At 45.0% G+C, this 14,195-nt stretch overlaps 1 protein-coding gene across 1 annotated transcript in view; it reads left to right on the plus strand.

Moving 5' to 3' along the window:
• The window catches only part of LOC144129735 (MAM and LDL-receptor class A domain-containing protein 1-like), a 189,224-nt gene that overhangs the window by 25,504 nt on the left and 149,525 nt on the right, over positions 1-14,195 (plus strand). Inside the window, 6 exon segments of the mRNA XM_077663821.1 lie at positions 1,461-1,551; positions 6,562-6,702; positions 9,178-9,345; positions 11,239-11,342; positions 12,109-12,202; positions 13,570-13,731. Coding sequence (XP_077519947.1) covers positions 1,461-1,551; positions 6,562-6,702; positions 9,178-9,345; positions 11,239-11,342; positions 12,109-12,202; positions 13,570-13,731 — 760 coding nt within the window.

A 14,195-nucleotide genomic window follows, 5' to 3' on the forward strand; every position in this document is an offset into this window, starting at 1 on the left:
TGTCAAACGGGCCCCTCATTTCCTTTAACTTGTCTTCTAATAGCTTAACGAGGGTCTCGGTTCTGGCAGTCTTGATGCCATAGGTAGCATAAGAGGGCTCTCGCACAGTTTCCGCCCTCGCCGTTAGATGACGTTCTACGTCACGCTCGCGGTATTACAGGACGTGCTACGTCCGCCGCTATGGTCGAGGGTGGCGCTGGTGAACACTCTCAAGGCTCGCTTACACCCAGTAAACTTAAATACCCACGAGAGCAGCAGATTGGACAGCCGTCGCCGTAGCTCAGTTGGTAAGAGCACCGGACGCGATATTCGGAGGTCGTGGGTTCGGATCCCACCGGCGGCATGGTTGTTTTTTCTGCTGCTTTATAAGTAATTTTCTTTAAGCGATTTATTAATCTAAGCATTATTATCCCACTGATAAGCATAACACATTAAAAAAAAAAAACTAACGTTCCCCTATGCACCTTGGTTTCGGTGTCTGTTGGCTCCCTTCATAAATTTGTCAAACGGGCCCCTCATTTCCTTTAACTTGTCTTCTAATAGCTTAACGAGGGTCTCGGTTCTGGCAGTCTTGATGCCATAGGTAGCATAAGAGGGCTCTCGCACAGTTTCCGCCCTCGCCGTTAGATGACGTTCTACGTCACGCTCGCGGTATTACAGGACGTGCTACGTCCGCCGCTATGGTCGAGGGTGGCGCTGGTGAACACTCTCAAGGCTCGCTTACACCCAGTAAACTTAAATACCCACGAGAGCAGCAGATTGGACAGCCGTCGCCGTAGCTCAGTTGGTAAGAGCACCGGACGCGATATTCGGAGGTCGTGGGTTCGGATCCCACCGGCGGCATGGTTGTTTTTTCTGCTGCTTTATAAGTAATTTTCTTTAAGCGATTTATTAATCTAAGCATTATTATCCCACTGATAAGCATAACACATTAAAAAAAAAAAAACTAACGTTCCCCTATGCACCTTGGTTTCGGTGTCTGTTGGCTCCCTTCATAAATATATATATATATATATATATATATATATATATATATATATATATATATATTAGGGAAGAAAATTAGAGAAAATCATTGCAGTATAAAAAGTGATGCTTTAGGACTAGAGATCCCGATGACGTACACAGGAGAACCGCCGAATACTCGGGTGCCCAACAAAGAAGAACACCTCCCGCTCTGCTACAGCGGCTATGAAGTTCAGAAGCTCAGCCCAAGATCACCAGGTGTAATCTCGGCTGTGGCAAGTGAATTTCTATGAAGCGAACTGCAAATATACCTGTGTGATATTCGTGACCTGACAAGGGTCGACTGAAGACGTTGTGTTGATAGCATCGAAAGTAGTGAGCGTAATGGTGTTGCTTTGGACTCTTTCTTCGGTAAGTTAAGAGATAGTAGTGTCATTCAAGTGAACCATTCTTCACATCTTTCTAACTTCGGCCACTTTTGTGCATGTTTACAGATTCGAATTCGTTACCATATGAATGACAGCCCCGAAAAGTCTCTCTTCGCCTTGGATGATCTGACATTGGACAGCGGGGAATGTCCACCTGGTAAGACTGACAACATTAAACGGGCTACTGAGATGAACAAATTCAGTAGTTACACGTAGTGCGAATAACTTAGGTTACGTATATGTTATTCCTTTCCTTACTAGCATACATACTGACAGTGATAAATGGATAGCTTTTTGAAAACTCAAAGCCTTATCCTCAACTTCAAATTCCAATTTGCAAGAAGCGCCACATCTTAACACGCTTGTTTTTCAGCCGTTCTCCTAATGCAGCTTTTAGCAAAAGGTCTGTTTACGATGCTCTCGCATGCGATAATACAGCATGTATTACGCCCGCCGCTATGAACGAGGATGGCGCTGGTGAACACTGTCACGGTTAGGTTACACACAACACAGATACCCTCCAATTTAGAAGACTGGACGGCCGCCACAGCAACTCAGTCGGTAGAGCTCCACATGCGAAACTCGGAGGTTCGCATCCAACCTGTGGCATGTGATTGTTTTTACTTCTGATTTATGAACATTTATCTCTCAGCCATAAAGTAATTACACTATCAATTTCTCGTTGATTAACATGCTAACCACAAGACATGACAAAATCACAAGAAGAAACATTGCCCTATGCATTCTTAGCTTTCAGTTACTGTTGGTTTCCTCCAATGGGTCTGTTTCGTTCGACATAATTTGGTTGGCGGGGAGGGTGATCCAAATTTGCTAAAAGTTTAATAAATTTTGTTGCTTCGAACTCACACACCAACACATATATACACAAATTCCTTCTTATTTATGCTGCTAATTTCAGCCCACGTAAAGTGGTCGGCCAAGCGTCACATCCAGTATGAACGACGGGAGCAAGCCCCTTCCAAACGACTGTTTAAGACCACATATAGAGTGTGTGTGTGTGCGTGCGTTCGTGTGCACGCGTTGATTTGGCCGTTGTTTTAGAACCTGCCATAAAGAACTTCGATTTCATTGTAGCACCAAAGTTGAACTATGCAGTTTCAGTCGATTAGTTCTCCAGTAGCATGAACCCAGGACCGGGATCTTTGTTATGCATACGCCAACATAGATTCGAAGCCGCATTTTCTTATCAGGCGTTCCTCTTCACTGACAGTATGGATACGCTACAGCGTAGACGCAGACAACCCAGCATGATTTTCGCTAGCTTACATTGCTCACGTCGCATAATGACCACGTAACACGTGCTTAGCTTAGAAATTTCAGCAGCTATGACAGCTTAGCACCTCTAGCTTAAGAACAGGAATACTCCGCTGAAAAAACTCAATTTTATTCGGTGAATGGGGTTCTGGTGCAATAATAACAATGATAAACAACGACCGTCACCCTGAAGGCATACATATGACACAGGATGAGTGAGTGTTGATTCATTGCGCTAGTCAAAACACTAGCGGTGTTGCACCCCCAACTACCGCACTATTCTTTTCATTGAAGTCGCCGTTAGCGTAGCCGTTTTAAAATCTAAATGAGGAGACTTCTCAAAATCTATGTGACTTTTGATTGTAACTTTTGATGATGCTTCTAAGAAACCGACCCGAGACGAAACGAGTGCAAGGTATATTTTTTGTAAGCTAAAAATAAGTGAAGGGACATGAACTGTTTTTTGGTCGACTGGAGATATGAAGCCAATTTAATCCAAAATAGCAAAGCGTCTGAAGGAAACTCCACTATTAACATTTTAAATCATCGCGAGGAAAGACAATACACATATAATGATATGGGTTTCAGAATCCATACCCTATGCGGCATGCGCAAATTTCTTCCCCGCCACACGTGTAATATGGCCTGCCTTCGTGCCTGCAATTTGACGCAGCCGCCATTTGGATACCTGCTGCGATGGTTCAGTGGTTAGGGTGCTCGGCTACTGATCCGGAGTTGCCGGATTCGAACCCGACCACGGCGCTTGCGTTTTTATGAAGGCAAAACGCTAAGGCGCCCGTTTACTGTGCACGTTAAAGATCCCCAGGTGGTCGAAACTATTCCGGAGCCCTCCACTACGGCACCTCTTTCTTCCTTTCTTCTTGCAATCCCTCCTTTATCCCTTCCCTTACGTCACGGTTCAGGTGTCCAACGATATATGAGACAGATACTGCGCCATTTCTTTTCCCCAAAACCAAAAACCAATTATTATTATCATTTGGATCATCTTGCAACAACGACGCCCTGAGATTTTTTAGCGCTTGGGCCGGTGCGCATAAAATCGTCAAGAATAATTTAACTGGAGTTCTTCTGACGCTCTACATTTGAAAATGCTCACCCATCTCCACTTATTTAGGAAAGGTGCTCTGTTCTGCACCAAGTTATTACTTTGTGGCTTTCGACAAGTAAAGCTTTCCACAACATCTCCCATCGGCCGATCCTAGAAGACCTATTGCTCTCTGGAGTAGGGAAGAAAGCACTTTATTATCTCAAAGCCTCCCAGAGCAGGAGAACGCTAGAACTCCATATGGCTTCATCAAATTCGATTCAATACAAGTAGGAAAGTGAGGAACTCCGCAAAAGATAACAATAGTGGTGTAACAATATGGGCCCATGGAAAATCACCTTACCAAATGACCAGCACCCTCCAGGCGGCTGTAGACGCTGTTTCGGGGCACGCGTGCAGATTGAGTTTGGAATGCTCCCCAGAAAAATTGGAACTCATGATCCTCAAAAAAATGCGTAAAATGTCCTCCCAGGATAAAACTGGTATTGCAGAGCATTGAAATTCCGCAAGTGAAAGACATCGGAGTTCTAGCCTAACACTTATTGAAGGGCCTGGGAAAGAGAATGCTCTGAAGAAGATCCCAACCTGAACGGATCAAACGGCAAGACTGATCAAGAGAATCGCTAACAGACGCAGAGGCCTTAAAAAGCAAGAGTTCTTCAAGCTAATCGTTATCTTCGCCTCTTCGCCATAAGCGAAATAATATACGCCCTGCCTTCCCGAGGCTTAACAAAGGAGACTTACAAATGGTGGATGCTACAATACTTTGTATCTACCAGATAGCATTAGGACTTTCTCCAAGTTTAACAACGCCAAACTCTTGAACCTGGGAGTTCACAATACGTGTAACGAGCTCAGAGAAGCCCCCCGAAAGACACAAATCACCAGGTTATACAGTTCACCTATCGGCAGAAAGATACTCACCCGGTTAGGGATAGAGGATGAGCACCTCCAGGACGTGTCAGTGACGATTCCGAGAACAATAAGAAACCGGATTTATATAAAGCCCCTACTGAGAAACATGCATTCGGACCTCAATACGACGAAAAGGAAGGCCAGGGCCTAAAGCTTGCACCACATTATCAGAAAATTAACAGATCAGGTATACGTAGACGTGATGTTCGTAGCTAAAGAAGCAGAAAGAGAAAGTGTTTCCATGTGCGGTGTTGAAATGGATAGAGAAGACAAAGAGAGCCTTATAATGGCTGGAAGCCTCACAACCGCTGACGCCTTAGTGGCAGAAGAAATAGCCATAGCGGTTGCAATTGGGATGACTAACGCCACTACCATGGTCAGTGACGCCAAGCTCGCTGCAAAGAATTCCTCTATAGGCAGGACCTCTAGAGAAGCGGCCTACCTCTTGATGCGCACGAAAATAGAATCCTCGACAAAGAGGCCGGAGTAACTTGGATCGTTGTTTATGAGTGGAGTCATGGGAATGAGGCAGTACACAGGCATGATCGAGTACTCGCCGGCCGAGCAGCTGACACACCTCACAACCAGGATACGCAAGAAGAGCCACTCACAACTTAAAATGAGATCACATCAAGAAGCAAACTAGCCAGAACTCTACCACCACCACATAAATTACTCAAAAGGCACCAGCAGCTAGCCTGCAGACAAATACAAAGAGACACTTGCACAAATCTCATCTACTTTGCTAATTGTATGAATGGGATAAATACTCTCTCCCGCTTTATGATGGAGGAGAACAACTTAAGCCATAAGATATGGTTCTATAGGCGCCATCGAACTCCCAAGTACAACCTGTCAGGCCCTTCACTGGAAGCCTGGAATATGGTAGGGACCACCGCGGACCAAGACATGCAAGTCAAGGTCATCGACTGGGCCGGCTGAGCCAGAGGTCGCCACATCATCTGAGCACCAGCCAGCGGTCCCCAAATCTCTCCTCGTTTCCCCTCAGTAAAGTTTATTCGACACCACCTTCAAGGCTAAAAACAAATATTGGAGGAGACACTTGGTTCCGCCTCAACAGTTTATGACGCGATACCTTAATGGTTGATGCCCATATATAAAAAAATTTATTATTCTTTACTTAACAATTATAGAGACCTGGGAGTCATCATACCACTCCTGGTGCAGTGGTGCGGCGGTTAAGCGATGCGCCACTGCCCTGCCATGGCACGTGTTGCCACCGGTGGGGCTAGTGCGATACATGTTGCTCTTCCCAAGCAAACTCAGGCTATCATTAATTTACCAGCCACCTGCCACGGTGCACAATGTGCTCATTTTCAAGTCGGCAGGTTGTAATGAAGCCACAAGGTCACGTGACCTATGTGGCAACCTGCCTCCTACCTTGCTTCTCTGGGAATTTTTCGCGGATTTTTCGTTCAGTCTCAATATCGTCGACAATGCCGACGACGTTAGATTTTCTGCAACACCAGCTCCTTCACGCTATCGATTTTATTTAAAATTCTGATTAGGTTTAAGTTTTGGAATGCCGCTGAAAGCTTCAGTTACATTAACGTTCATGCCACTGACACCCAGCATGCTGTTCGTACAGACTACAGAAATAAAACTTCCTCGCGGGCACACATGCTCGTGAAGAATTGAACACTCTGACGAATGAATAACAATGTTTTGCTAGCAGTTCGAGTAGGAACCACTCTCACTTCCATGCGCCCAACAAAGTAATGAGAGCGTCAAGAAGGTTGTGACCTGCTACGTTTGTTTTTCCATAACACAGATGTCCTTGGTGTACGTTTTTTTCTTATATTTTATATAGCAGCTGATAATGGCTTACAGCGAACGTTTTTCCACACAGTGTAAAGCACTGCTTCCTTCAATTCGTTTTTTTTGCACTAGAGCCTAAGAATGGTTCCTGTGACTTCGACTGGGGCGACACCTGCGGCTATGACCTGGGATACGGGGCACAGAAATGGCAGCTTGAAGGCAGCAAAAGAAAGAAGTTCGCTTCGCCTGACTACTCTACAGGAACAGGACAGGGTAAGTAGCTTCATTGGCGTACATACACTGTGTTGCACTTTAAGCGGTAATCGTAATTTTTCTTAAATTGGCTTTCCGAGTTGTGCATCAGAATGCAGCTGAGACACGTGGACTGGCATGTTGGTTTGTCTTAATATAGAATAGTTAGCATATCATGAAATCCAGTTAGGCTCCTCAATTCTTTATAAGTTTTAGCTCCGCGACATTAGTGCCAGCTTTTAAAATCGCAAAAATGCGATTCTGTCACGGATCTCCCCGGAAAACACTCGGACCGAAAGAATGGACTAGGCGAGGGGTGTACCCACACAAACGCACATTTAATACACCCTGCGTGACACACACACTAGAATACAAAACTTACACAAAACACAAAGGCTATAAATACGCACGCCCCGGGCACACTGCTACCAGCGTCTACTATTAGCGTTCTACTATTCGTGGTCGGCGTTCGTGCTCACGGTTGGTTCGGTGCGGTTGCGGCGTTGTGTGCGTCCAGTAGCCGGCGTCGAGGTGGCGTTCGACGTGTTTGGGCTGGCGTCGCTGGCGGCGTCGCTGGCTGCGTCGTATAAGCTTCCGGTCCAAGCGCCCGTGGAGGTGATGCCGGTGTTGTTGGCGTTGGGGGCACCATTCGGATGGGTGGCAACAGCGCTGGAGACACCCCTGGCCGTAGCAGGTGGTAGCGTCCTCCGTTGACTCCCCGGAACGGGCTCAGGCACGGCAGGGGCGATGCGATGTCGTAGAAAGCAAGCTCACCGGAGCAGTATCCGGCGTTGCTCTTTTCCAGCCGATGTGTCCCTGACCCGCCGGAGCCTCCGCTTCTCTGCTGTTCCCCCCCGTGCCTCGCTCTCCCTCGCCCTTTTATAGCCTCGGTGTTAGTCCACGCAAGCCTTGTCGTCGTCTTCTCTTCTCCACCAATCATCTCTCTGCACCTCACCGAATGCTTCTTCTTCCTCTTCATTATTCTTCGGTTAATCCACGTCGTCTTCTTCACACCTGTGTCCTTTAAAATTTAATTTAGGCTCCTTAATTAATGTGAGATTCTCGTCGGCGCTGGAGCCAAAGAATATTGGCCCGCCCACGGGCCGGAGTCGCATAGACGAGCTGCGCACTTAGCCACGTCTAGCAGGACGCGTCACCCAGCGACGCGGATGTCACGTGATCTCTTCGTGGCACCTGGGCGAAAGAAGCTAGCAGGGAGAGAGTACGCGACACTTTCACCGCTGGCTGCACGTGTCAAGTGCTAGTTATAGCCACCCAAACTGTTATTTATCAGCAACCTTGAGACTAGGAGAAAATGACTGCCTCCTCACAATGATTTGGCTGAGCTTTTTGTTTCCACTGTCAGCAGCACATTCTTTCCTCTGCCCCTTCTTTCCACGGCATTACTGCTATGCCAGTGCACTGCTACATACTAACATAATCTGAAAGCAAAATTACCTCTCGCAGTGCCGCTCTGCCATTGATATAGTAATGTCTATCACTTCGTTTGTCATGCACGGCACCATGTTTTCATGGTTACCTCGCTACAAATAAAGCTTTCAGACGACACTGTTCTTCTTTCCGCCTCATTCGCGTATCCCGACAATGAACACTATTTGTAAGCCCAGTAATTTGCTGCATAAATTTCAAAAGATACTAGGGGGGAGTGGTTATGGATTCGCATACCCAGGATGGTCTTGCCTGTCACACCTCAAGATTTTAGTTTCGGAACCCGTCCCAACGGGCCTTGTATGCCCGCAAAACACACCTTTTTGATCGATTGAGAAGATTTCTCTTTGTCTAAACAACGTTTATTTTTCAACACCATTACAATTCATGATGTTACATATGAAAACCTACAAATTCGGTCTCTCTGTCCAATAACATTCCAATTTATTTATGTGTATGTTTAATTTGGATCAGTTTGTAAACCTAATGTTTGTAATTTTACTGCTCATGTAGAGTAGATCGAACCGCCTAATTTTTTAGTTGATTCATCTGTGATTCCGCCTTTTGCATACACTTAAAAGTGTATGCAAAAGAAGTGTATTGTATCTTAGAAGTGTATTGTATCTTTGCAGCAGCTCATTTTTTGTGGTTCAGTTCCGACATCTGTGTAATTCATGGTTCTTTCTTTTCAATCATTACTGATTATTCTTTTAAACACTCAATCGGGTGTCTGATATATATTATCTGCAGTAATGTATTTTTACCGTTGTGTTGTTTGAGTGCGTCATGAGCCCGTCATGCTGGAGTACCATAACACTTATCAAGAATCAAAGTTATCACAAATGTTCGAACGAACCAAAAAATGCTCACAAATGCAGAGAATACGCCATACAATGGTAAAATCCTGTTTCAAGGTTCTCCAGTTTATTTTTCGGGCTTTAAGTCCCATCGAATGACCTATGCAGTGAAATTTTCCGTCATGCAATGCATTTTGACAGGATCGAGACGCTGGGTGCACTAATCACGGCGTGCTAAATTTCCTTGCAGGTGGCTTTGTGCACTTTATGGCGACAAACAATTCCTCCTCGTCGGCTGTCTTGTCATCGCCACTCCTGTCCGGCAGAAAACGCGTACAATGCCTGCGATTTCACTACGCTGTCCCAAGCGCTACGCTGGCATTCCAGGGAGTGAATTGGATTGCTGTGGCCGTGAAAGGTACGTGTCTCAAACTTCACTTCATTAGTCTCAGTGATTTAAAATTTTGTGGCTCCATGTGCAAAGATATCTGGAAACCATCTCCCCTTAACATATGTTTTATGTTCTCGAAATGAAATTAGGACTCATTCGCTATGAGACCAACGGAAAGTCTTATTTACACTGACTCTTTTGAATGAGCAGCCTCCTAGCTATCCAAATATTTGTGACGTTTGACGGAGACACCCTGCTTGGCATTGATCCCCTGTGCTGCCATAGTCAGCAAGTGAGGTATCTAAATGTCTCTAGTGTATTGGTGCATACGTAACACGCATGTTGATTAGTGATTTACAACAAATTCGATAAGGCAACACTACAGTAAAACCTCACGGGAGCGTCCATTGTTAGCGATACACGCCTCATGAACGCAAGTGGCAGTCAAATACAAGATAGAGCCAAAATTAGGCAGGACGCTTGTGCATTCAGTTCCCGCCCTGGTTCTTTAATACTCCGAGAGCGCAATGGGCGCTTTTGGCATTAGATTAGTTCATGAGGAAGCCATCAACTATATTTGTTTCGTATCTAAATTTAAAGTGTGCCCTTTCGTGGATTTTTCTGGCCGTATTTTACATTGCAACCACTTACGAAAGGCTCTCTGCTTTCGTACCTTGCTTTTTTTTCTATGTGTGCGACGCCTGAAGATTTTCACGACTTATATTGAACATCTCATATTGCTTTAGCCGTGCTTTGTGCTGCGTAATTGGCCGGTTAATATGATTTAATTACATTATTATTATTACTAATAGATTTGAGAGGAGCAAAGGCAGCATTGGCCGAAGAACTTCATGGCACTAAGTGCTTTCCGTCTATGCAATACGGGGCTAAACACCCATTTTCTGAGCATTTCGCCCCCGCGAAGCCGAATAACAGAACCAGGGAAAAGCTTGTTCCCATAGTATCACCACTGGGTACCCGGCGTCACTGGGGATCCAACTTCAGCATTTGGTGTCCTAGACATTTAAGCATCCGCTTCTCATGCGCGTGGTGCAAGGTTCGACTCTCTTTGCCTCCGGGTACCCACTGGTTATACAAAGGATAGAAGCTTCCGCTGGCCTGGTGCCCTGCTTTTTTTCATGTGAAATGCTTGTGAAATCGGTGTTTTATACCACCTTGTAAAACAGGAACAGCTCAAGCCACAGCGTTCTTTGGCCAAAACTGCCATTGTTCCATTAAAATCTATCATCATCATCATCCCTCGGGCCGCCCCAACTTAATTATTCTACGCGGGTGCCGGCGGATGCCTTGGAAAGAGAGGACTCGGTAAAAGGAAGAGAGGCACCGGCCGCCATTATCGGCGCCTCTGCTTTTCCTCACTGAAAACTGCAGCTTGAGCTGCGCACTGCAGAAACATCTGGCTGCGATCGCGGCTTTCACTGACGGCAGATCATCGCGAGCAGTGATGGCAAGCCGTGCGTACAAGCGGCACAAGCCATGGTGCGGTAAGCTTGCGCTCCATGCACTGTCGTGATCTGGGGCTATGGTTTCTCGCACGCGGCTGTCTGCGCCGGAGGGGAGCCGATGTGTTGCCGATGTCTGTCGTGTGCGCGAAGCGGCTGTCCGTATTGTTCGAATTAGTATTGTTTGAAACTATTGTTATTATTATTTCTTTAATTTACCTCCGCGGGCGAGTTATTGAGAGGTTTGTCTTGATGAGATGCACGTGAATACAACAGGGCCGTAGCAGCAGCTAACGAAATGTTATTTGACATAAAAAAACAAGGCCACCATAAAGTGTACATCCACTGCCTGTGTAATCAGAACTGAGTAGCACAGTCAATTCTCTTCCCATCTATTTATAATCCTCCTCGCTAATCAAGATGTGCTTTTGTTGTTGTTGTTTGTTTTTTTTTGAAGAAGGCTCTACAAATTTCCTCGCCTGGGTTAGAACTGCAAAGGAGCTAATCAGAGGTCCGTGGACACCAGTGGACATTGCGTACAAGGTGGATAGCAATTTCAAGGTGAGGTCACATCTCTATGAATACAACTAGAATGAAAAAGCTTCTTCACGCTGGTATGCTGAGCAGAAAGATAGTACCATTTTTTACACTGTTAGTTCAGGTTCTTGAAAATTTTGAACGGCTTGAATTTAGCGTACGCTATCGAAGTCGAAGCGCATGTCGTTTTGTTAACTAATTTCTTTCAATGGAATTTTAAAATCATTGTAAAGCTCCTGAGTCCCCCTCCTTTTTAGGACGCAGAAATACCGGCTGAAAATTGTATAAATAAATAAATGCTTACCTCCAATTAAGCAAGATGAAATCTAGAAACAAGAAAAGCTCTGTAATAGCGTCTACAACCCACAAATTTTCCCTTCATGTATCAGATGCTATAAACAGGATGGTCGGCAGAAAATTGTTTACCTCGAACGTAATACTATTTGAAATTGCCCCACTTGGTGCAGGCAAGCAGCCTCTGAAAAGCACCCTATCACGGTATAGAATGATCCTTGTCGTCGGTTTAGGGCTTCCAGCTGCAGACTGTTGTCTCCGCAGAACTCGGTACATTTCTGTTTCAAAAGAGATGACATGCATTGATCCCCTCTAATCATATGCGTTGAACCTTGACATCGGTAGCATATAAACGGGGCGGGGCAAAATATGCTGTGACCTGAAACAAATGTGAATCTTTGCTTCTTAGTGTCTTTTACTATTGCCGACATTCAAAGCTTGAGTTGAGCCGCTTAAATACACATCATCCTAACGAAAAACAAACATCACTACCCAGGTTGAGTTCCACTGCAACTTAAGGGCCAACCAGTATAACCCACCTTACTGCGCAATAGATGCAATTCGCCTTGATGACTGCAAGGGTGACAGAGGTAAGTTTCTTCTACATATAACTGGTTTTTCAGTCGGCCATTTCATCAGCCAGCTATTATCTCTGTTTACTGCACAATAATGCACAAGAATAGTAGAGAGGAATTGATACGAAAACAGTAGCAAGCATTGAACCAGCAATGAATTTGTCTAGTCTTCCTCGCAGTAGGTTCATTTATTTGCAGCCTTCAGCGGAAAGATTGGCCGGTTCGACTCAATAAGTCTTGCCGAAATACTGTGTGTTTGTCCTAGAGCTGATATATGGAATGCTATAGAGAAGGACAACCAAAACATTAAAAATAGATATGTTTGATGCGCCGTTATAATACCAACAAAATAGCTGGGATGAAGCTCTCACGGGAAATGCGATAAATGCAACAAAATAAAGTGGGCTTCCTATTGCGAAGGTTGTTAGTGTTGGAAAAATATTCGAGAGGCTGTAGTAGGGACACAGTAAACATTTTTTTACAAATATAACTACTACAGTATTTCATACGTGGGAAAAAAAAGGACTCTCAGTGAGGGTTTCAAATCCCTTTTACAAGCAGTGGTAATAACACTTCAAGATCATAGCACCGCCATACGTTTCTAAAAAGGTTTCAATTATTACTTTCCCGAGGCTTAATCGAATTCTTCATTTCAGTTTGTTGAGATTACGTAGAGTTTTTTGTTCCATTTAGCTTCTGTGTTATCACTTTGTAAATAAAATGACAACGATATATTTCTTTGTTTCTTTCTTCGCTGGTCAGCATTACGGTGGCGACACCGGTATGTAGGCGAATAGTCATAGCCTGACAGGCGGTACCCAGAAGGCCAGTGCTTCGGTGAGAAATATTGAGTGCGAAAATTTTGGAGACACTGGGTTGCGCACATTACTAACGCAATTTTTCTTTATGGTTCAAGTAAGCTTCTAGCACTCTGCCAGGGAAGTCAGGAAAGTGGTGGTGAAAGCCTGGTCGCAGTGCTCGAACATTCATCTGCCTGAATTAGCAGAAGGCACTTTACACTTCGTTTGCGTACAGAGATGGTTCCCCTGCAATCCGACCATCATTTGTGACAGCTCAAAGCATGGCGAAGTTGATAGCATGCTCCGTACACTTCTTCAGGCCGAACAATAAGAAACTGGAACGACAGAAAACGTAGTTGACTACATGGTACTCTTAATGGCTGAAATAAATGTTCCAGTAGTTCCGGTCCTTCCCTCAAATCAGCCTCGAGGCGATTGCAACGGTTGTATGCAGAAGCTGTATATATGATTTTGGCTTCATGGCGTCACTTACTGTTCCTAAAGTAAGCGCTGAGATTACGATCTGATTTGGCCTTATTTCTGATTTGGCCTTATTCTTATATTGGTTCTATTGTCCTACAGCTCCACAAGACAATATATGCAACTTTGAAGACGGCTGGTGCTCATGGAGAAACAAAGATTCATCGGGCAAAAAGCCAGGCTGGCAGCTGGGAGGAGGAACTATGAAGACATCTCTACTGAGGCCCCGCGAAGACCACACATTCGAGAATGACACTACAAAAGGCAAGTCTTCTTTCAGTTCTCTGCCCGAAGAGCAGGGACACCATTCCGGGTTTGCACTTAGGTGCTGAATAAAAAAAAGAAAATACACAAGGACACATTTTCTCTTCGGTGTCCGCCATTTACGAGCAGTTCTTCTTTCGCAGAAACCTCAATTCCTTGAGAAATGATTGCTAGAATGAATAAAGAACGCGAGTTCTAAGTATTATACGAATCTTGAATATCACAGCGATTAGCCTCACAACCACTTACTTTACAGGAAACTTAAAGCAGGCGGAAGTATCGTAGCCTCAAGGTTCATGTCGGCAAATTGCAGCACATGAACTGCATACAAGACCGTCCCCTGCCTTAAGCACGAGCAGCTGCCCCGAGCAAGCGTAAAGTTGTGTGTAACCATTTCTTGTCTAGGGCGGAATGATTACCCGGCGAATGAAATTAAGTTCTGCGTCAAATTCTGAATGTAATCG

Source organism: Amblyomma americanum, chromosome 4, assembly GCF_052857255.1.
Source record: "Amblyomma americanum isolate KBUSLIRL-KWMA chromosome 4, ASM5285725v1, whole genome shotgun sequence".
Taxonomy (NCBI): Eukaryota; Metazoa; Arthropoda; class Arachnida; order Ixodida; family Ixodidae; genus Amblyomma; species Amblyomma americanum.